General features: G+C 56.5%; 1 protein-coding gene and 1 long non-coding RNA gene across 2 annotated transcripts in view; both read right to left on the reverse strand.

Moving 5' to 3' along the window:
• Window positions 1-4713: 4713 nt before the first annotated feature.
• Window positions 4714-8655, reverse strand: LOC309652435. The gene is made up of 3 exons (XR_014258705.1): window positions 6297-8655; window positions 6046-6125; window positions 4714-5930 (listed from the first exon to the last, which is right to left on the reverse strand). It is a non-coding gene; the product is annotated as an uncharacterized lncRNA (long non-coding RNA).
• A 4765-nt stretch (window positions 8656-13420) lies between these two features.
• Window positions 13421-20325, reverse strand: part of LOC309652146 (transketolase-like protein 1) — a 35993-nt gene continuing 29088 nt past the window's right edge. Inside the window, exons 9-13 of the mRNA XM_082445669.1 lie at window positions 20047-20177; window positions 18253-18336; window positions 15877-15976; window positions 15628-15747; window positions 13421-14310 (exon numbers count right to left, since the gene is read on the reverse strand). Coding sequence (XP_082301795.1) covers window positions 14138-14310; window positions 15628-15747; window positions 15877-15976; window positions 18253-18336; window positions 20047-20177 — 608 coding nt within the window. The 3' untranslated portion in view covers window positions 13421-14137. The remainder of the gene's footprint in view (window positions 14311-15627; window positions 15748-15876; window positions 15977-18252; window positions 18337-20046; window positions 20178-20325) is intronic.

The following is a 20325-nucleotide window of genomic DNA, read 5'->3' on the forward strand; positions in this document are numbered from 1 at the left end:
TTCCAGGCACTGGCCACAGAGTCCACCCCATCCCAACTCCAGCCTCAGGTGTCTGCGCCTGTCCTGCCCTACCTCCCTGGGTGGGCCCTGCCATGGCTCCGCCTTGCCATTGGTGCACAGGGGTGATCCCAGCCACTCAGGCTCCTCTGCATCCCTGCTCAGAGCCTCCCTCACCTCTGTGCCCAGTGCCACAACCGTGCTTTTCCGCCCTCTGCACACAGCTCTGATGTCCCTCCCGCGGCCGCACAGCCACCCTGCTCCTCCCCTGGGCGGCGGCCAGCCTCGCCCCCTGGATGTAGGGAAGCGCCTTAAAGCCAGCCAAGGCTCAAGCTTTCAGGCCTCCTCTCCCAACTGGGCAGCTGGAAACATGCTGGCCATGCCCCCCTTCTGGAAGCACTTTCTGGGCCACCATGAGCCCAGATTCAGATCACAGTTGCTTCTCAGCCACAGCCCAGTAAAAAAAAGCATGAGCTCAGGAAGGGAGAGGAAGAGGAGCAGGCAGGGGCCAGTGGCCAGCTCCCCAACACCCAGGCCAAGGGCTCCACCCAGCCTCCAGCCCCACCTCCCGAGCATGCAGGGAGCAGGCAGAGCAGGGGCAGTCACTGATCTGCAAGAAAGGGTCGTGGTCCCCACCGCTACTGCCCCTGGGCTGGCCTGCGGCCAGTCCCTGGAGACTCTTCTTCTAGAAGCTGCTCAGGTGGAGAAGGGTCAGAGCCAGGCCCAGAGAAGTCCAGCCCCAGTGGGGGGGATAGAGGTGGTCCCCCCCAGGCACCGCCTTCTCCCCTCGGCCCACCAGGCACCCCTGCCGCCGACTCACCCAGAGCCTCCTGCCTGCTCCCCGTACCAGTCGGCCAGGAGGAGACAGTCCTGTCTCCCGTCCTTTCCGAACCCCACCTGCTGGACGGGCCCCCATGGGAGAATGGCCCCAGAGCCAGGCTGAGCTTAAACAGGAGGCTCCGTCCCCGCCCCGGACTCCACATCACACCCAGGCAGCCATGAGGCACGCTAGGCGGCAGCGGGGGAAAAGATGCCACCCTGGATGGGGGGAAACAGGACCCTGACGACAGCCCTGAGGACAGAGGCCACGGGACAGACCAGGCCTGAGCCTGAGGCCTGCCCGGGCAGGGGTCAGGAGGGAGCGAGACTGGGGCGCCATCCCTGCCAGGGCTTCTGGGGCGGGGGGGAACAGGCAGATGGCACCAGGAAAAGGACCACCGAGACCCCATCCTGCTGGGGGCAAACGGCTTGGGACCTGGCCCCACTGAGCAAATCCCCCAGAGGACACCGCGGCCGCTAGGAGACAGGGAAGTGCGAGGCCTGGGCCTCAGCCAGGTTCACACGCAGGGTGTCCAGCCCAGGCCACCCACCCAGAGCCAGCAGGGGTGGTGGCCCAGCTCCAACAGGCCCCACGCCCATGCCCGAGCCCCGCTCACCAGCAGGTGCCAGGAGCAGAGACGAGGTCCCAGCCACACGCCTTCCCCCAGGCTGGCCCCATCTCACCTACTAAGTCTGCGGAGGGGGTGGCTGGTCGCCCCAGTTGGCAGCAGCCCCGCATCCTGCAGGTCCTGTCTGGCCTGAGTCCAGGCAGGGCAGGGGGATGGTGGAGCTGACCACCCACACCCCACGGCCAGCCTCCACCCCTGCTCTGGCCACACCTATGCAACCGACCCTCCCTGTTGCCCGCTCCCCCAGGAGGATGGGAGGGACCCGGCTGAGGAAAGGGGAGCACCGGCCCCTCAGGATGGGACTGCCACCCACCCGACAGTGAGGGAGCCCCAGCACTTCAACAAGGGAGACATCAGTCTGGAGACCCTTGGGATTCCCATGCAGGCCCCCAGCACGGGCGGCCTCACCCAACTCCAGGGCACAGGGCCACGGCGCTCCAGGGCAGCCACCTCCACACCCCCCAGGAACCCCGATGAAGCCAGTGATGGGAGTGTGTGTGTGTGTGTGTGTGTGTGTGTGTGTGTGTGTCTGGAAGGTCCCCACAAGCCCAGCGAGGCCACAGCCAGGGGAGCAGGACTGAGGACAGCGCTAAACAATGGGCGGGGCTGCGGGACTGCCCTTGGGTCGGCGCACCTACTGAGGATGGGCCAGGTACAGACGCCCGTGCTCAGCGGGGGGGGGGGGGGGGGAACCCAGGTCCTCAGGCGGGCGGAGAGGGTGAGGGCCAAGGATGAGCACTGCAGGGGGGTAGCGGCTGGGTGGGGACAGGGCCTGGCTGCTGCCCTGATTATGCCCATCCACAGAGCGGGCTGCTAGGAAGAGCTCCCCCGGGCAAGGGAGGACCCGTGTCCACGCAGTGCCCTGGGCCCCCGTGGGCAGGCCGCCTCAGAGGGAAGACTGCAGGGAAGCCGGGCCCGCCTCGTCGTTCCTTCTGCCTAGGGCTGAGGGACTGGAAGGTGGCTCTACTTAGGGGGACAGTCAGATGGCCCAGGAGTGTGGGGCTGCAGCGGGCCCGAGCATCTTCCGGAGCCCCAGGACCCTGCGGCCCCCCATCCCGGCCGGAGGGTGTCCCTGGCAGCCACCACCACAGCCAGGAGGCCGGGCCCAGCAAGCACGGCCTCGGCCTCGGCCTCTGCTCATGGGACGGAGACAGAGAGCCCGGCTCTCCTGACACCCACGGTCCTGGGGTTCAAGAAGTGCATGGCGGCCTTGGACGGGGCCGGGGAGCTGTCGCCAAGGGCCCCGGCGTTGCCCAGCAGCGAGAGCCAACAGGAAAGGCACTCACCGCCCACAGAACCTGCGTGACAAATTCAGAGCCACCAAGCGTGTCATCAGGGAGTCACGTCTGAGTCCCAGCCAAGAAGGATGCGGCGGGCACCTCTCCCTTGGCCACAGTGGGAGCTCCTTCCTGGGACCAAAGGGACACTCGGCTGCCACCCCAGGCTGGCGCCTGCCACTGCTGAGCCATCACAACCCAGCCCGGGGCTACCTGGCATGGTCACTGAGGACAAGGGGCTCGCCAGCCTGCACCCTCACAATGGGGCCCACCCCTCTCTGCTCCCTGCCCCTACCCACTTCCCAGCTGCACGGTGGGAGGCTGGTGGGGTGGGGAGGGGAGCGGGGAGAGGAGGGCCTGCACCTATGGGCACAGAGAGGCCACCCCAGCCTCAGGCAAGGTAGCTGCCCCCGCCCCCACCCCACTGGGAAGGAGAGGGGGTGGGGACCTTGGAGGTCAGAGAGCACTGGGGCCCAGGCCTGGGTGCGCACTTGCATGGCCCTGGCAGTGGATGGGCTGCTGTGATGAGAAAGCGCTTCCGGCCCCCGCGCCCACGGCAGTGCAACTAGCCAGGACTCCCACCAGAGCTGCAAACTCCTGGGCAGGGGGCACGCACCGCTGGCTTTGTGGGCCACGCTGGGGTCCAGTCACATGTTCTTTCTTTCCTCTGGCTCTTTTTTTTTTAACTTTTGTTTTTAAAATTTTATTTATTTTTGGCTGAGGTGGGTCTTCGTCGCTGCGGGCGGGCTTTCTCTAGTTGCGGTGCGCGGGCTTCTCATTGCGGTGGCTTCTCTCGTTGCGGAGCACGGGCTCTAGGTGCACGGGCTTCAGTAGTTCAGGCTCGCGGGCTCAGCAGTTGTGGCTTGCGGGCTCAGTAGTTGTGGCTCGCGGGCTCAGTAGTTGTGGCTCGCGGGCTCTAGAGCGCAGGCTCAGTAGCTGTGGCGCATGGGCATTGTTGCTCCGCGGCATGTGGGATCTTCCTGGACCAGGGCTCGAACCGGTGTCCCCGGCCTTGGCAGGCGGATTCTTAACCACTGCGCCACCAGGGAAGTCCCTCTTTCTCTGGCTTTTTGTGTGTTTTGTCTGCGACCGTTGAAAGGTGAAAAGCCACTCTCTGCCCTTACAAACACAGGCCTTGCCTGTCTCAGTCCCGGGCTGGAACCTGCCACCCCCGCTCAGACAAAGGACGCATTCCCAAGGGGCCTGTGCGGACCAGGAGTCCCGCACCCAGATTCAGGAGTGAGGACACTCCTTGGAGCCTTCTCATCCGCCATGAACGCGAACAAGCTACGCCCTAGCAGGTACCGTCCCTTCCTCCGCTGTTCCTGGGTTGACCCGTGTGAGCCATAAAAATACAGCAGAGGTGAGGGGGTGTCACTTCGAGCTGAAGTTCTTAGAGAAACACTGCGGCCTTGATCTCGGGGCTGCTCTGTCCTAGGTCGTGGGCTCTGGCGAAGCCCCGCCCTGAGCCGCCCTAGGGAGAGGCCCGGGGGAGGGGGAGGCCCGAGGCCCCGCCACAGCCACACAGCCACGCAGGCCATCTTGGAAGCAGAGCTGCCCCCGCCCATCCCCACACCCTAGGCAGACCAGGGGGCTGTGGCCCCAGCGGAGGCCTCGACTGAAGCCTGTGATGGACCCCAAGCCAGAAGCCCCCAGCCAAGCCTTCTAGAATCCTGTCCTTCACACACGCAGGAGAGTACGACGGTTGGCTGCGTTAAGGTGCTACGATTGGGGTAATCTGTTATGCAGCAACGGGTAACTAATACAGGATGACTTTAAATGGAGAAGACCACTCCAAGTCAGTCTGAAGCAAACAAACCGACGAGAAGCCCCAGGAGCCATTAGGAGAAGCCTGGAAAGTCTGATGATACAAACACTAAAATCGTATGCCTGGCCAAACACAAACCCCAAACCACAAAGTCAAGACACAAGTGACAAAGCGGGGCAAAAAAATAGTAGCAAGACGCGACTCAGGGCTCATATCGTAACGCATAGAGAGCTTGAACCAGTCAACAAGGAAAGCCCAACGACGCAAAGGAAAAGGGGGTGCAGGAGGGGGCCTTGGAAAATGCAAGCCAAAGGCTACCCCCCCATCTGATCCCACAGCCAGAACGTGCTCGGGTGTTGGGGTCCCAGAGCTGCTGGTTCCGGGCACCCATGGGGGCTGGTGACTGGCACTGCATTTGCTCTGCAGCTCCAACTAGAAGGCGGGCCATCCTGGAGCCGAACAAAGAGCAGCCACCGCAACGACTGGCCAGAACGGTGGGTGGTGGCGCTGGGCGTTGAGCAGGTCTGGGCAGCGTCACCCAGGAGCTGGGAGACCCTCTTGGTGAGGAACGTTTGGCAGGAAAGGCGGCGGCGGCGGCTGGAGAGGGCTGGCCACGCCCACAGACCAGACAACTGTCAGGGCAGTTCCCGGGCAGACAACCCCCAAATCCACACTCTTGGTCTCAGGGCCCGTGTTCCTTTCCCATCTCTGAGCTAGGCGGTCAGGTCTTTTTCCTCTGCCTCATCAGAGAGTTCTTCCCATCCCCACGCCCAGGCCTCCGCCCCTCCCTCCTAAGTGTCCAGATGTTATCAGCCCCAGTCCGGGAACTGCTGAGCACGTGTACGAACCTGACACCTGATCCTGCCGGGGCGGGTGGTGGGGGGGAAGGGGGAGCGGGGTGCTGTGGACCACATCCTCAGGCAGGGAAGGGTGAAGGCTGCTCAACGGGAAGCCCCAGATCTCGCGAGAGCCAGCACCCTCCTGGCGCTTCCCAGGCCCGTGGGGACCCTGCAGAGGAGCCAGTGTGGGGTAGGGCAGGGGGCACACACCTAGGAGTCTCAGGCCTCTAGAGCAGTGCTTCTCACAGCGGGGTCCCTGGGCCAGCAGCAGCATCCCCCAGGATTGCTGGACTAGCAAATTCGCAGGCCCCGCCCCAGGTGTGCAAGATCGGAGCCTCTGGGGTGGGGCCCTGCAACCCAGGTTTGAACGCGCCCTCCAGGTGTTCTTACGCGCCTCTCAGCGTGAGAACCACCACCGGGACGGACGGTTCCTGATCGCACCCTCTTCTAGAGAAGCCATGAGCTTTCTCTCTCTGCGGGGCTCACCTTGACCTCCCAGGTGAGAGGCAGGCAGGCAGGCACTGATGGCCGATGGCTGCAACCACAGGTTGTCCTGGAGAACAGGCGTGCTTGGGCAGGACTCCTTCCCAGCAGGCCACACCTGTCAAGTGACATGGGGAAGACTTTGTTACTTCGTGCCGTCCCCCCCTCCAGCAGCATGGACAGACACCCCTGGAAGACACCAAGTTTCCGGGCACGGCCGCAGCTCTGCCCACCTCTCCCTGGATACCACGTGTGTGTGGAGCGGGGAGGATCCGTGCTTCACAAGGAACCGTCCGAATCACACTCAGGGGCGCTGGAACACAGTGGGCCAGGCAAGGGGTGGGGTGGCGGGAGGGTGGAAGCTCTCAGGAGCGCGGAGCCAAGGCCGCCCTCAGAGGCCAGGACTGGGGCGGGGGGGCCGCAGACGGAGTGACCGTGCCCTTTGCCATCCCGGTGGGGTCGCCGTCCTCCTTTCCCCCCTCACCAGGCCCCTGGGGACCCCCAATACACTGTGTCTGGCCATCTCGAGCGCCAGACGCCCTCAGGACAGTGCGGGGAATCCTGCCGGGAGCGGCGGGAGGGGCGCCCGACGGAGCCCCCGAGGTCTCCAGGGGCCTGGACTCGGTGGAGGCTTCTCCTCGGCCTCTCCCCGGGAGAGGGCGTAGGCTCCCTGGGGACTCGGGGAACGGGGACTCTGGCCAGGCCCAGGAACCAGAGGGGCGGGGGGCGGAGTCCGGGGAAGGTGGGCGGTGACCACAAGGCCGGGGCGTCGTCCCGGCGCGTCGAGCCCCGCCCTGACCGCCCCCGCGCCGGCCTCCTCACGTCCCTTCAGCGCGCCCACCGGAAGCCGCGGAGCACCGCCTTCCTGCCCACCCCTTCCGGCTGGCTTCGCCAATGACCAAGCTCGACTCGTGACGAGACCCGCCCCCAGAAAGCCCGGCCCCTCTGGTGTGACGGGCACCTCCGTTGCCCAATCAAAAGAAGCCCCCCTTGCGCGCTCCTCTCGGCTCTGCCCCCGCGCGGTTTCTCCGCGGCCGCCGGCTGGGCCGGCTGCGGCCTCTAGGTGTCCCCACCAGGAGAGCGGGGACTGTCCGTGCAGAGTCGCGCGAGTGGTCCGATGTGTACACTCTAAGCCCTGCTTGTGTGCTTTTGGTGTGAACTTGTATTCTGAAGGAATTAAGTTCACAGGAAGTTACACGGAAACGTCCAAGAGGCCGGAGCACCTCCCGCAGTTCCCCCAGCGTCAGCCTGTTGCACAGCTAGTGGGACCGCACACCAGGAAAGGGCATTGGTGCCAGCGGAGAGCTGCTCCGGGTTTTATCCCCGTTTGTGTGTGTGTGTGTGTGTGTGTGGACTCAGGTGACCACCACTGCCATCAATATCCAGCCCGTCCCCTCACAAGGACCCCTCCTGTAGACCTTTCATAGCCACAGCCCCCTCCCTCCTCCTCCTCCCAACCCATGGCAACCGGATTCTATTCTCAGCTCTGTAATTTTGTCATTTGAAGACATTACATAAGGACTTCCCTGGCGGTCCAGTGGTTAGGAGTCCCCGCTCTCACTGCCAAGGGCGGGGGTTCCATCCCTGCTCCGGGCCGGAGCTAGGATCCCGCGAGCCACCAGGGCTTTTTTTCACTCACACACTGCTCTTGAGATCCATCATCCATCGGAATGGTTGCAGGTATCAATAGTTAGTTGTTCCTTTGTATCGCTAGCTGTCGTCCGCGGTGTGGATCAGCCACAGTTTGTTCGGGCCTTCACCCACTGAGGGACATGTTGCCGATTCCCACTTTTAGGCTTCTACAAATAAATCTGCTATGAACGTTCGTGTACAGGTTTTCCTGTGGTCAGAAGTTTCCATTTCTTCGGCATGCCTGCCCAACAGTGCAACTGCTGGGTTCGAAGGAGGTGGAAGTTTAGCCTTGGAAGAAACTGCCAATTTGCATTCCACGGTGGCTGGACCATTTTACACGTTAGCAACCCGCATATTTTTAAAGCACATAACTGAAAATTTTTACAAAACATTATCTTAAGCAAGACTGTTAACAGTTCTGTTTCTCACTTCTAACTATGTTCTTGTATGCAATCACCAACATAGTTACTCACACAGTTTTAAAAAACACAAACCCTGTACATTCAATTGTGATTTTCTTTTAACTAGCAATAATATAGCTTCGAAATTCTTCCATGTCAGTACAGAAACATCTAGCTCATTTCTTCTCTGGCCACGCGGTATTTGATAGAGTACACGTCCTATAATTTACATAACAAATCCCCAACTGATGAACTTTTACCTTTTCCCTTCTTCTTCTTCGTCTTCTCCTTTTTCTTTGTTTTTGCTACCTGCTCTGAACATGTGTCAGTGTCACCCTAGAATAATTACGTCTAAGTGGACCTGCCAGGTCAAAACCTATGGGCATTTACAGTTTCAATGGACACTACATAATTGCCTCCCCAAAAGACCCTGCTTGTCATGCACTAGGGCTGTTAGTCCTTTGTTCCATATGTTGTAAATATTTTCCCTCAGTCTGTCTCTTGTCTTGAAAGACTAGGCTAGTTGGTTTGGGCTGTCAAGAAGCTATACAATTTTATATGACCAAATTTATTAAACTCTCAGTTGATGATTTCTGGGTTTTGTATCTTGGGCACAAAGGCCTCCTCCCACGTGTGAGGAGAGTGATGCGACTGCCGGGGGCGGGGCGGGGGGGATTTCTGAGTCCCCACAGCAAATTCCTCGTTGACCCTGGCTGGCGGGTCGGCCTGCCGGCCAATCACTCTGTGTGTGTGTGTGTGTGTGTGTGTGTGTGTGTGTGCGTGCGCGCGCGCGTGCGTGTGTGCGTGTGTGTGTGCGCGCGCGTGTGTGTGTGTGTGTGCGCGCGTGTGTGTGTGTGTGTGTGCGCGCGCGCGGGGGCAGATTGGGGGGAGGTGGTGTTTGTCACATGACCCCACGCTATGTAGACCGGGGCTGGGGGCAGTGCCTCTCAGACACCCAGCCCCTGCCCTCCAGGGGTGCCAGTCCAGTTGCGGAGAAGACAAGCAAATGTGTAACGAGAAGAGTTTAGCTATATTATTTAAACGCATAGGTGGCCCGCAGGGGAGCGAGGGAGATCCATGGGGGAAACCACAAGTGGAATCAGTGGGGTGGCTGGGGCCGAGGCTGGGGCTGGGAGAGGAGCTGCGGGCGGGCTTTCCGAGGGGCTCAGAGTTAATGGGCCGCAGAAGGTGAGAGAGCAGAACTGAGAATCCGCCTGAAACCAGCGCTCTTGAAAGGTCCCCTGCACAGTGAAAAGGAAGGACAGGGCTGTAAGAAGAAGTGGGTCCATCCCAGCATGGGTCTGAGTGAGCAGGAGAGGAGCCCCCTGGCCCCATCATCCACAAGCTGGGGCTGCCTCCCCTCCCCACTGCCGCAGACAGAGGCGCTTCAGAGAACCGCAGGCTGAGAGGGAGAGGACGCCCACCGCCCCCCATCGTGGTAGTACTGCTGGGCTCCCCGAAGAGCAGTCGCTCCCTGGACGGGGACACCTCACCCCTGGCTTCCCCCTCGGGACTCCCAGAGGCCCAGCCGAAGATGGGTCTGCCATCTCAAATTGAAGACACCGCCCACCCTCATGGAACATCGGAAGACTGGCCCTGTCAACGTCCCGTCCCCAGGGCATCCCGGTCAGAGGCCAGATAATATAGTTTTCGGTGAGGGCTGCGAGTGTCTGCTCCGTGCCTGGACTCGTCCATCCCACCCTCGCGGTGGCCCTAGGAAGTTGGGAGCGTGTCCTCCCCATTCTCCAGATGAGCAATGAGGACAGCACGACACAGAAGGGTTGAGTAGCTTGTTCTGAATCACTAGCTAGCAGGTGGCCGAGGCGAGGTGTGGATCAAGGACACTGGCCTCCAAGCCTGACCTCCTTTTGCGGGCCAGGCGCTGCATCTGGATCGCTCCCTCGCAGGGAGCCTCCTGGGCCGTGGTGGTGCGTGTGGCACATCAGCTTGCCCTGAAGGCATCGGAGGTGAGTCCTGGTGACTATCCCCGCCCCGGCCTCGGGCCAGCCCATAAAGGAAGGAGGGTGAGAAAGAGAAACGCCTTCTACTCTTGTGCTTAATCAGGGGGGCCTTTGAAACACAGACTGACATTACCTTTGGATTCTCCTGAGATCAGAGAGCAGTTCTCATGGGTATTTACAAATCGTCTGCATTATTGTGACAGAAGGCTACTCCAACTCCCCAGCCTCCGAGACACAAAACAAAGATACCAAGGAAGGAATCACAAAGACAAGACTAATTTTAAAAGCCCAGGCCGATTTCAAAAAGAACTTTAGAAGTTAAAAACAAAGCCACAGTCATTGAAATAAAAATCTCAACAGATGAATCAAACCACAGATCGGATGCCACCGAAGAAGGAACCAGTGACCTGGAAGATAGGTGGTGCCTCGGAAATCCCCTCCTGCCCCTCCTGCCCCGTTGCCCCTCTTAGCCGGTGCTGTTGCTCTCTCCTTCCCTGAGAGACTGCAGCAGCCCCTCCTCAGAGATCCAGCCTCTGTTCTTCAAGGCCCCTCATCCTGGCTTCTAGGCTGCAGATGACGTTAACCCCCTCCCTTTTTCCCAGGCTCTGGGGGTGGGGGCAGCTTCTTCCTGTACTATCTCTGTTCATCCAGCCCTCCGATCCCCGAGTAACCAAGTGGGGCTCGAGGCACCCATGACCTGCGGGGGCCTCACCATTCATCAAGCTCTCCCCTGTGGTTGACTGGGATGAAGGGCCAAGTGCAGCAAGTGCCCAGGGGAGCCGGACCGGCTGCTGCCCTGAACTGTCGTGGAAGGGACGCTGGGGAATCAAGGCTGTGCTGTGGGGTGACTCCAGAGTGTCCCCGGGAGGGCACAGAGAAAAAACTGACAAGGTCAGATTCCTTACCTCTCAGCTCAAGGCACAGTATGACAGCCAGAGCACTTCCATGGCAGCCCTAAAAATTCTCTTCCTCCTGTACCTGCAGGGCTGAGGGTGCTGGAAATCAAACACTACAAACACAAACAAAACCTGCATCATTGTGCAGAATCCCAAGGTCACCTGAATTCCCAGCCTCTCCATGTTTCTCGTGTGAAAGGTACGGCACTGGGTGGAGGAGTGGGACCTGAAACCTAGAATCGGGACATCTGGTTGCCCTCAGTGGGGGTTGACAGTCGGGAAGCCCGCAGTCCCCTTGAGCCTCCCTTGCGGGTGGAAGTAGCCTGCCCTCCCGTGTCTGGCAGGCTGGTGTTCTCTCCCTTGGGGACTGTGTCATCACCTCACCTGGCGCAGATGCCTTGCAAGGGGACACCCACTGTCCTCCACACCCTCTGCCACCACACCCTGTTGCCATTAGACCCGTAACTGGGGCCCAATCACAGCATGATCCAGGGGGACAGACCAAAGCCTGACCCTAGAGGAAACAGCTCATACGTCAATAAATATTTTCCATAAGGACATAAAAAAAATATTTTCCGGACTTCACCGATACCTACCAACTGAACTGTATTTGAACATTTGTGGTAGTAGGTTCTCAGGGTGTGCGACTCAGTAGGGGAGGTGGGCCACTCGATGGGGTGGATTAACTGATAGTGTATTTACTAGAGGTTCCAGATTAAAAGTATTAGGACAGGGACTTCCCTGGTGGCACAGTGGTTAAGAATCTGCCTGCCTAGGGACTTCCCTGGTGGCGCAGTGGTTAAGAATCCGCCTGCCAATGCAGGGGACACGGGTTCGAGCCCTGGTTCGGGAAGATCCCACAGGCCGCGGAGCAAATAAGCCCGTGCGCCACAACTACTGAGCTTGCGCTCTAGAGCCCGTGAGCCACAACTCCTGAGCCCGCGGGCCACAACTACTGAAGCCCGTGCACCTGGAGCCCGTGCTCCACAACAAGAGAAGCCACCGCAATGAGAGGCCCGCGCACCGCAACGAAGAGCAGCCCCCGCTCGCCGTAACTAGAGAAAGCCCGCACGCGGCTACGAAGACCCAAGGCAGCCAAAAATAAATAAATAAATAAATTTAAAAATAAAAAAAGTATTAGGACATGCAGCTGGTGTGTAGTCTAGCACTCGCATGCTTGGCTTGGACCTACGACTGACCTGCATTTCATGGGTTTTGATGCCAGAAATGCCCTGACAGGAGGTGCAGGACAGAATCCATAAGCTTAGGGAGAGAGGAATTTGAGAGTAGATTCATCATATCCAGCCTGAACACTCCACCCCCCAACTGTGTTCCAGGGATAGGTCCAGAAGCAGCTCTTTTCAGCAAGGCGCTGAGAGAGCCATTAGAGCAGGAGCACCAGCCTAAGGACTGAGGACCAGCCGGAGCCAAGGCCCCGACCCCAAGGAACAATCTGGCATGTTCCAGGAAAAGCAAGAATGGCGGGCTGGAGGCAAGCGAGCAAGGCGCAGAAAATGAGCCTCTAAGCAGGAAATAGTTGGGCAGCCTGCTACAGGACTGCTTGATGCGTATAACCCTAAACCCTCTAGTTCTGGGAGCAAAAACCTGACTTGAGTTGCCCCCGTGGAGAGTCACACCTTCTCACCCAGTTTCCAGACCCAGAGCCCCCCTGATGGAAGGGGAGGCCGTGTTCCCTGGGAAGGACCTTGTTGCAGCATTGCTGGAAGTGCACACCGCAAATCTTCCCAAGCCTTCCTAAAGGACCCATTCACTAAAGTGACAGGTCGTCCTGGAGAAGAACAGGTGTGTCACACCTGTCAAGTGACATGGGGAAGACTTTGTTACCTTCTTGCTGTCCCCACCTCTAGAAGCGTGGGCACCTCTGGCGGATACTTAGATCCCTGGTGGTATGGGTACTAGCTCTGGACACTTCTCTGGCAGCTATCCTTGGGCAGGCGGGGGAAGGATCCGTGCTTTATCTTAGAACATCTCAGAGGCACACTCAGGAGGCGCTGGAATTCAGTGGGCGGGGAGAGAACTGTGTGTGGGGGTGGGTGCCACATTCTGGGCCGTGGGAGGGTGGAAGCTCCCAGGAGTACAGATCAAGGCAGCTCTGAGAGGCCAGGACTGGGGCCCAGCCGGACAAGGAGTGACAGTGCTCGTTTGCCATCTGGGTGGGGTCGCCACCTTCCTCTTCCCCTTCTCCAAGTCACCCTGGGGAGCACAACGTCTCTTTTCTCTGCCGGGTCAGGGTGGGCCCAACGGTGCTCACGGGGTCTCCTGAGCCCTGGATCTTGGGGGCGGCTTTTTCTTGGCCTTTCTCGCGGGAGGGCGCAGACCCCGCCCCGGGTCTCCAGGGAAGGAGGACTTCTCGTACAGCCCGCAAAGAAGAGGGCTCAGGACTCTTCGGTTATGGCGGGGGTGGGGGGTGGGGTGTGGAGGCGGGGCCTATCTTTAATTTACCTGGCAGGTATTTTCTTCTTGTATTCCGGCCACATGGTTTACATGCTCAGAGCTAAATTAAGGAGTCAGCTCAGGGCTGGCTTTTCAGGCTGTATACTGTCCTCTAGTGGTGCATCTCCTGCCCAGTACCATTTCCAGGGCTTGTTAAGGGACATGGCTCTCTGCTGGTTTAGATAACAGCTCCTTCCTCATTTAGGATTTTGTCAAGGAGAAACCAAATTACACATACAAGGCACAAACGCAATAAAGCAGGTAGCCGGTTCTTAATTGCTTTATTAACATTAACTTTAACTAGCATGCTTAGCAGATGAGTACAGTTGAGATAACAGTTCGGGTTGGTCACTGGGCAAATGAGACACTTCTGAGATCTCACAGGACAGTGAGGGGTGGAGACGAGAACAGGCTGTGTCCTCTCCGCGGAGCAGTCGTCGCAAGCAGCACGGGACACACTAGGCGCAGCCTCCTCGCGGAAGAGAGGAGATGAAGGCAGACACCAGAGGAAGTTCCAGGGCAACTGCGCTGACACAGTACCTGGGAGGCTACAGGTAGGATGGCAGCAGGTGGTCTGAGCTGGGACAGCGGTGCGCAGCATGGGGGTATAGCGCTGCCAAACCTGGGCAACTGCAGTCTACAATTCAATTCGCATTTTCTTTACTTATGACACACATTTAAGAAACTGTTACCTTATGTTGGTCCCCAGCCCAGTTATCTGTAGTCTCATCAGAAAATTTATTAGGTGGTTGTTTTGTTAGCTATTCTGTCACTTAAAACCTTGTCTTGTAACCCACATTTATGATTCAAAGGTGAAAGTTACTCTTGTGTACGTAGTTCTGGCTTAACAGGAAAGTAGTTAACTGGCTTTGCTTTTAAAAAGAATAAAGCGCAACAGTATAGATTTAAGTGATGGTTTGGCAATGAGCATAAATGTAAGGTAAAGAGGCCAGTCTTCTAAGACCAAAGCCAACAGCTATTTTAATTCATTAAGACCCACTTCACAGCCATTATGATGTGTCTGGCACTGATTCCAAACATACTGAGCAGCTCACTCGGCCTTCCGCTCCGAGGCACTCCTGACACTGCCAGCTGATGGACCAGGATGTCAGGCTCCATGGACACCGCTGCACAAACAGCCTCCCCGATGCCACCTGGGGAAGCAAGGGACATCAGGCTCTGTTCTGGAAACAGCTAGTCAGCCTTAAAACCCCATCACATAGACGCCTTTGAATTTGTGGTTCCCAGGGAAAGATATTTTTCACTGGCTGTTGATTCATAAACAACCATTCCCCGACTGACCAGAAGCGTTCTCGTTCAAAAGTGCGAGTCTCCAAATTGCTCCCAGCCTCACTTATGGCAGGGGCTCTTTCCACTGGGGCTCCACGGATGCAGGCGTCTGTGGAACTCAGATTCTCAAAGCTGTCAGGAACCTACGAACTGGATGCCGGCTTCGGAAGGGCCAGCTGGCAAGGCTGCCCCTGGGGTGGTGCCCGGGCAGTGGGCTGGTGCGAGTGCCCTGCATCGACGAGACACTTTCCCTACTGATAAGGGTGGTCCCTGTGCCTGGACTCTGGCACCACAGGGTGGTTTATGGGGCACACCTGCTTTCCCCTGGGAATCGGGAAGTTTGGCACGCGCCAGGCTGCGACCAGCCCTCAATGAAACCCGGGGCGCTGAGTCTCGAGTGGGCTCCCTGGGTCCCCAGGGCGCTGAGTCTCGAGTGGGCTCCCTGGGTCCCCAGGGCGGCATCTGTGACTGCCGGCGAAGGGAGAGTGCTCGGCTGGCCCCTCATGGGAGGGAGAGAGGAAGCCGAAGGGGTGGGGCTCTCCACCCCCGACCCGTGTCTTCTGTCCTTGGGGGTGCTGGCGTGTGCCCTTTCCCTGCCATCAACCTCAGCCGGGAGGGCACTGGAGTGCTTTCCTGCAGATCACGGGGGTGCTCTTGGGGCCCCTGACACGCAAACACATGAAGCTCCCCACTCCCTCCTCTGCCCCACCTGACCTTCCCTGGCCAAACACTGCCCAGCCCCCTCTCCCTGGCCACACTTTTCCTGCCTTTGCTGTGTTCTCTGCTTGCAAGGCACTATTGCCATTTTTCTGTGGGGGGCAAACTATTAATCATTCAATACTCAAGAGCAACTGTGAAGCTTCTTATGACGCCTCCCCTCACAATGCCAAGTTAGACACTCCTCTGCACTGCCACTGAGCCAGCTACCCGGGGACCAGGCACTGCACACTGTGCTGAGCACACACAAACGAGGATGGGCACGGCCCCACCCTTAGCCAGCCAGTGCAGGCGGGCAAGAGACCCTATACCCATACCGTCGCAAAGAGCAAGTAATACAGGTTGCTGGGTGAGTGGTTGGCTGGAGGTGCCGCCCACGATCATGGCACACCTCTGGTCAAGGAAAACAAAAACACGCTGCACCAAAGCAGACTTTCAAAGTGGTCCCCAAGGCCTGCACACACCTTCTGAAGAGTGATCCTCCACTGTGATAATCTGGCCACCTGTGGCTTTTGCGTTGGAGATGATGGTGGCTGCATCCAGGGGTTTAACAGTAAACAGGTCGATGACGCGGATAGAAATATCTGGAGAACAGAGATAACCAGCTTGGTGTATGAAGCAGACTTAGAATAAAAGACAGATTGGGGCACACAGGCAGCCCAAGTCCTACCACTCCCAGCTTGAACTTCAGCATTCAGCAACAACCAACTGACCTTCTTGCTTAGAAAGATCATCGGCGGCTGCTAAGGCCTCATGCAAGGTCACTCCAGCTCCAACAACTGTGAGCTTGTCGTTGACACCGTTGCGGACGACCTGGTGTTGCACCCACAAAACAAAAATGCTGTGCTTACTACACACAGAGTGTGTCTCAAAGTGGAGGACACTCTGCTACACTGCTCTCCTGAGCCTACCAATTTCACTCCTTAATAGTTCACTATAAAAAAGGCCGAGTCAGCACACTGACCAACAAGGACATATTCTTTTTAATAAGCCCCACTTCATGTTTGTTTAACAAATTCACCTACTTTTCCTCATGATTCACGATGCCAAATTACTAAGTTCTTTTACAATACGTATGCAAAATGACCCTTTAGCAAAGCAGGTGCATTTCCAACTGGGATGTGAAAGGCTGAAGGCCAGAAGCGAGTTGTACAGCCCATCTGCTCCAGAGCACGGACTCACGCCCACCAAGGGGTCTGCAAAGGCGCCACCTCTGGGCTGCGTGAACATCTTGCTGGGGCACTCACACAGACTGGACTCCAATCACGAACACGCGAATGGGGACCATTTGGGGGCATTTTCGAGGTGCATGCCCAAGTGCCCTGTGAAGCCCGTGCATTAGCGGGCCCCTTCTGTGGCTGTGGAAAGCAAATCTCAGAACAGGAGGAACTCGCCCAGGGCAGGGCTGAGACCAGCAGCCAGGCCCATCTGACTTCAAAGCCCATGCTCCCAACCACCCGCTATTCTGTAAGCAGACAGGGTTCTCTGCTCTTTTTTCCATCGTTTTGTTTCCTCCAAAGTCACCCAACCAAAGGCATCTGGAAGTCTGCATTGCATTCCTCTGTATAGCTTTTCCTGTGGCTTAAGAACCATTGCTGACTACAGATATTCAGGGCTTCAAACCACTCACCCCCATTCTTCGAGAATGTTCTAGTGTTTTCATACACACACACAGACACACACACACAAATATACATGTATAGATACATACATATACACACATACATACACACACCTACGTCCCCCTTTGCAAATCCAGCCCTTGAATTATCCATGGCATGCATATTATCACACACGTTTTAACTCACATCAGGAAGTTTACTTCATTTTGTCAGGACAGGACAAACATCAGGGGGGGGAAAAAAAGAAGAGAGATATGAGAAAGCTTTGAAAACCATATAACTATCACCAAGACACACTCCCCACCACCCCCGGAGGCAAACATATGGCTTTGAGTTAAACGTGGGAGTCCAGGGAACAATAGTGTGAACGTGTAGTTCACACTGAAGTGAATAATACAGCTTTTCCATTCAGCAGAATGGAACTATGGGGGACTATTAACTGCTCTGGGTACACCTGCTCTACTGTGGCGCTGAAGCCAGCCAGCGCTCACTCACTCATTCTGAGCACCAGCCACTGTGAATCCTGGAGCAGCCTGGCCCGTAGCAATCAGGTTGGAAGTCACCTATTGCTCTTCAAGAGTGGCTATCAGTCTTTCACATACTTAAGGAGAGTATTAATGACGTTCTAAAAGGCTTATAAGATAAAGACAGGACATAAAACTTTCCTATGCAGTATGATCTCAACTAAGATATACACATATATATACGTGTATATAGAAAAAGCCAGGAAGAAAACGCGGCCAAATGTCTGTAAGCCCTGCTCTCTAGGTGGTGGGCAGTCACTTATTTTCTCCACAGACGCTGCTGGTTTTCTGCACACGCAGCTCAGACAGGCAGGCACACAGACGTCGAGCTGCCGTAGGGGCTTGAATCCTGGTCTTCCTGAACACCTTCTCTGGCCCTCATCTACAAAACATGGCTGGCTGCTAACAATCTGTGCTTCTAGGGCTTTCTCAAGGATACAGGAGATAGGAGGCACCTTGCAATGCCAGCCTTTATCAGCAGGCCTGGGGGCGAGGCCACAATCCATGTGCAAAACCAACCGCAGGGTCACACAATGGCCAGAGGCAAGATGGTTCATATTTGTTTGTTATATTCCTGGCCTTGGACCTGCAAAACCAGAACCTAACAGATATACTATTCATCTGAAATGGGTTCTATTATTTTGTTTAGCTTGAGGCTGTGATAAGGTACAGCAAAGCAACTCAAAAGCCTTCAAGTTGTTACCAGCTTATCTTTAAGGGCTCAACAAAGAGACTCCTTTCAGAAAGGAGAAAAGTTCAGTTCAGGCTGATATTGGCAGAATGTTCCTTCCTGAAGAAAAGCAGGCAAAGGTCATGAATTTTTTTTAAACTAGTGCAAAGAAAGAATGAAGCGTCAACTGTGGATGTCTCTAGCGCTGGCTTTAAGAACAGTGCTCTCCACGTGAACTGATGCTGGAAGACACTGGAGAACTTAAGGCCTTACCTTGGCCCGTCCAACCTCAAAGTTTTCGTATACGGTGTAAATAACTGCAGTTGCTGGCCGACTGGTCCGAATGTAGCACATCCCCTAGGGTGTAAATGAACACCAGAGCCACAGTTTAGAAAATCAAACTAAATTTCCAACTAATAAACCTCAAAAAGAAGCGGGGGAGGACCTAACAATTCTTTGTACTAAAAACAAAATGTGCCTTCTGGAGTGAGGGCCAACTGTCACGGGGTCAGGTTACTACGAAGGGCCCTGCTGGGTGCCCTGTGACGAGCTCTCCACGCTGTCCTGCTCACCCGTTTAGGAAAGCTTTCTCAAGTATAAATCGATCTGTTGTGTCTCCACAGAACATAAACGTGGAGCAGGAGCGCTGACTCACCTTGACTAGAAAGCCTAAAACACATGGGAAACAACTTTTGTCACAACAGCTTGTAATGAATGCTCCATCCTTAGAAGTACCTTAGACACCGGAATATAAAATGACTATTTCTCCAATAAAAAGATGTAAATACGTTTTTTATCACCTTGAACATATAAACAGGAATGTAAATGAATACTCAAATGTCTAGTATTTGTTAATTTACATACATATTTAAATCGTACATGATAAACCCATACATTAATTTAGGAACACTGATTCCTTTTGTTCATTTACATGTTATGAACTAGTTCTATTCGGTGTATTTTTACAAGGTAAAATTTACTTAAGTGGAGCACGCCCCGAATTCTGATAAGTTATACACCATGTAACCATCTCCTGAGTCTGGACAGCATTTGCACCTGCCCAGAAAGTTCCCTCATGCCTCTCTCCTGTCACTCTCCCCACCCAAGAAGCAACCTCTATTCTGATTTCCGTCACCACAGCTTTGTCTCTTTTGAACTTCCCACAAATAAGACCCTGCAGCACACGAGATTGCACTGTACATGCAAGGACATAGAACAATGTCCCGGATATAGCACGTAGAAAAATCCAGAACAATGTGTGAGGCCACTTAGGTTTAAAGGAAAACAGTAAAAGAAACTCATGTCTCTAACACGTTGGAAATGCTTGGAACGGAACTCGTACGACCCACCCCAACTGTGCCCAGGTTTGCCTGCGCAGGGGCACGGGTGCGCGCAGGCCTGGGGGGTGAGGTGAGTCTGGCGGCCGCTAGCTAGAGTGGTTAGAAAGGTAAAGATTCTGTCCCCTAGCCTCTGCTGCGGCTGGGTTCTGGACAGGAGTTAGGTTGTGTCCATCTGATGCCCCTGGGTGAGACTTCAGGAGGGGCAGGCAGGGCAGAAGCCAGACTTGTAGCCTTCTAAGCTGTTTCTGAGGGCGGGACAGGGCTGGGGACCCCAGGGTTTGTCTGCAGTGGCCTCCCACTGGCAACTGTCCAGTTTTCTGATATCACGAGGTGGCAGCTGCACGGGCTGTGTCTAAGGCCAGCACATGATGGCTTGTCGCTGGGACCCACTTCCGTGGCCCTGCCAAGGGCTCCCTGTCTCAGAGCCCCAGGGCACCCCCTCTTCTTGACCCAAGTCCCACCCGATACAGGTCGTCAGGGGTTCGAAATTCTTCTGCACTGCTTTTTACAATGCGAATGTATTCATGTTCTTCGTGGTTCATCACCCTTTTCTGGGGCAATGGTTCTACTTTTAAAAGGAATCCTACAACCAAATTTCCTATAACGAATATCTATTTTCTTTATGCTGAGAAAAAAATGGGGGAAAAAAAAATCAAGCCATCAGTACCAAAGCAGCATCAGAGCCCAGCAATGTTTTCTGTCGGCGCCAGTGCCCCCTTACGGATACCTCGGTGTTGGCCGCCAGGAGCACGGCGTGCTCCGTTGAGATGGCATCGCTCGGATAGAAAATCGTGCAGTTCGGAACCGCTCGGAACATGGCCAGATCCTCCAGGGCCATCTGGGAGGGGCCGTCTTCACCTGAGAAAGCAAAGCCACAGCCCAATGGAAAGGTGAGCCCGCCCCGTCAGCCAAGCACGCGTGCCACCGGGGTGGCCGCCAGCGCAGCGCAGGTCACTGCCACGCCCCGCCTGAGGCTCCCAACTGACGCTGCAAGCAACACGGCACA

Source organism: Balaenoptera physalus, assembly GCF_965194825.1.
Source record: "Balaenoptera physalus genome assembly, chromosome: X".
Taxonomy (NCBI): Eukaryota; Metazoa; Chordata; class Mammalia; order Artiodactyla; family Balaenopteridae; genus Balaenoptera; species Balaenoptera physalus.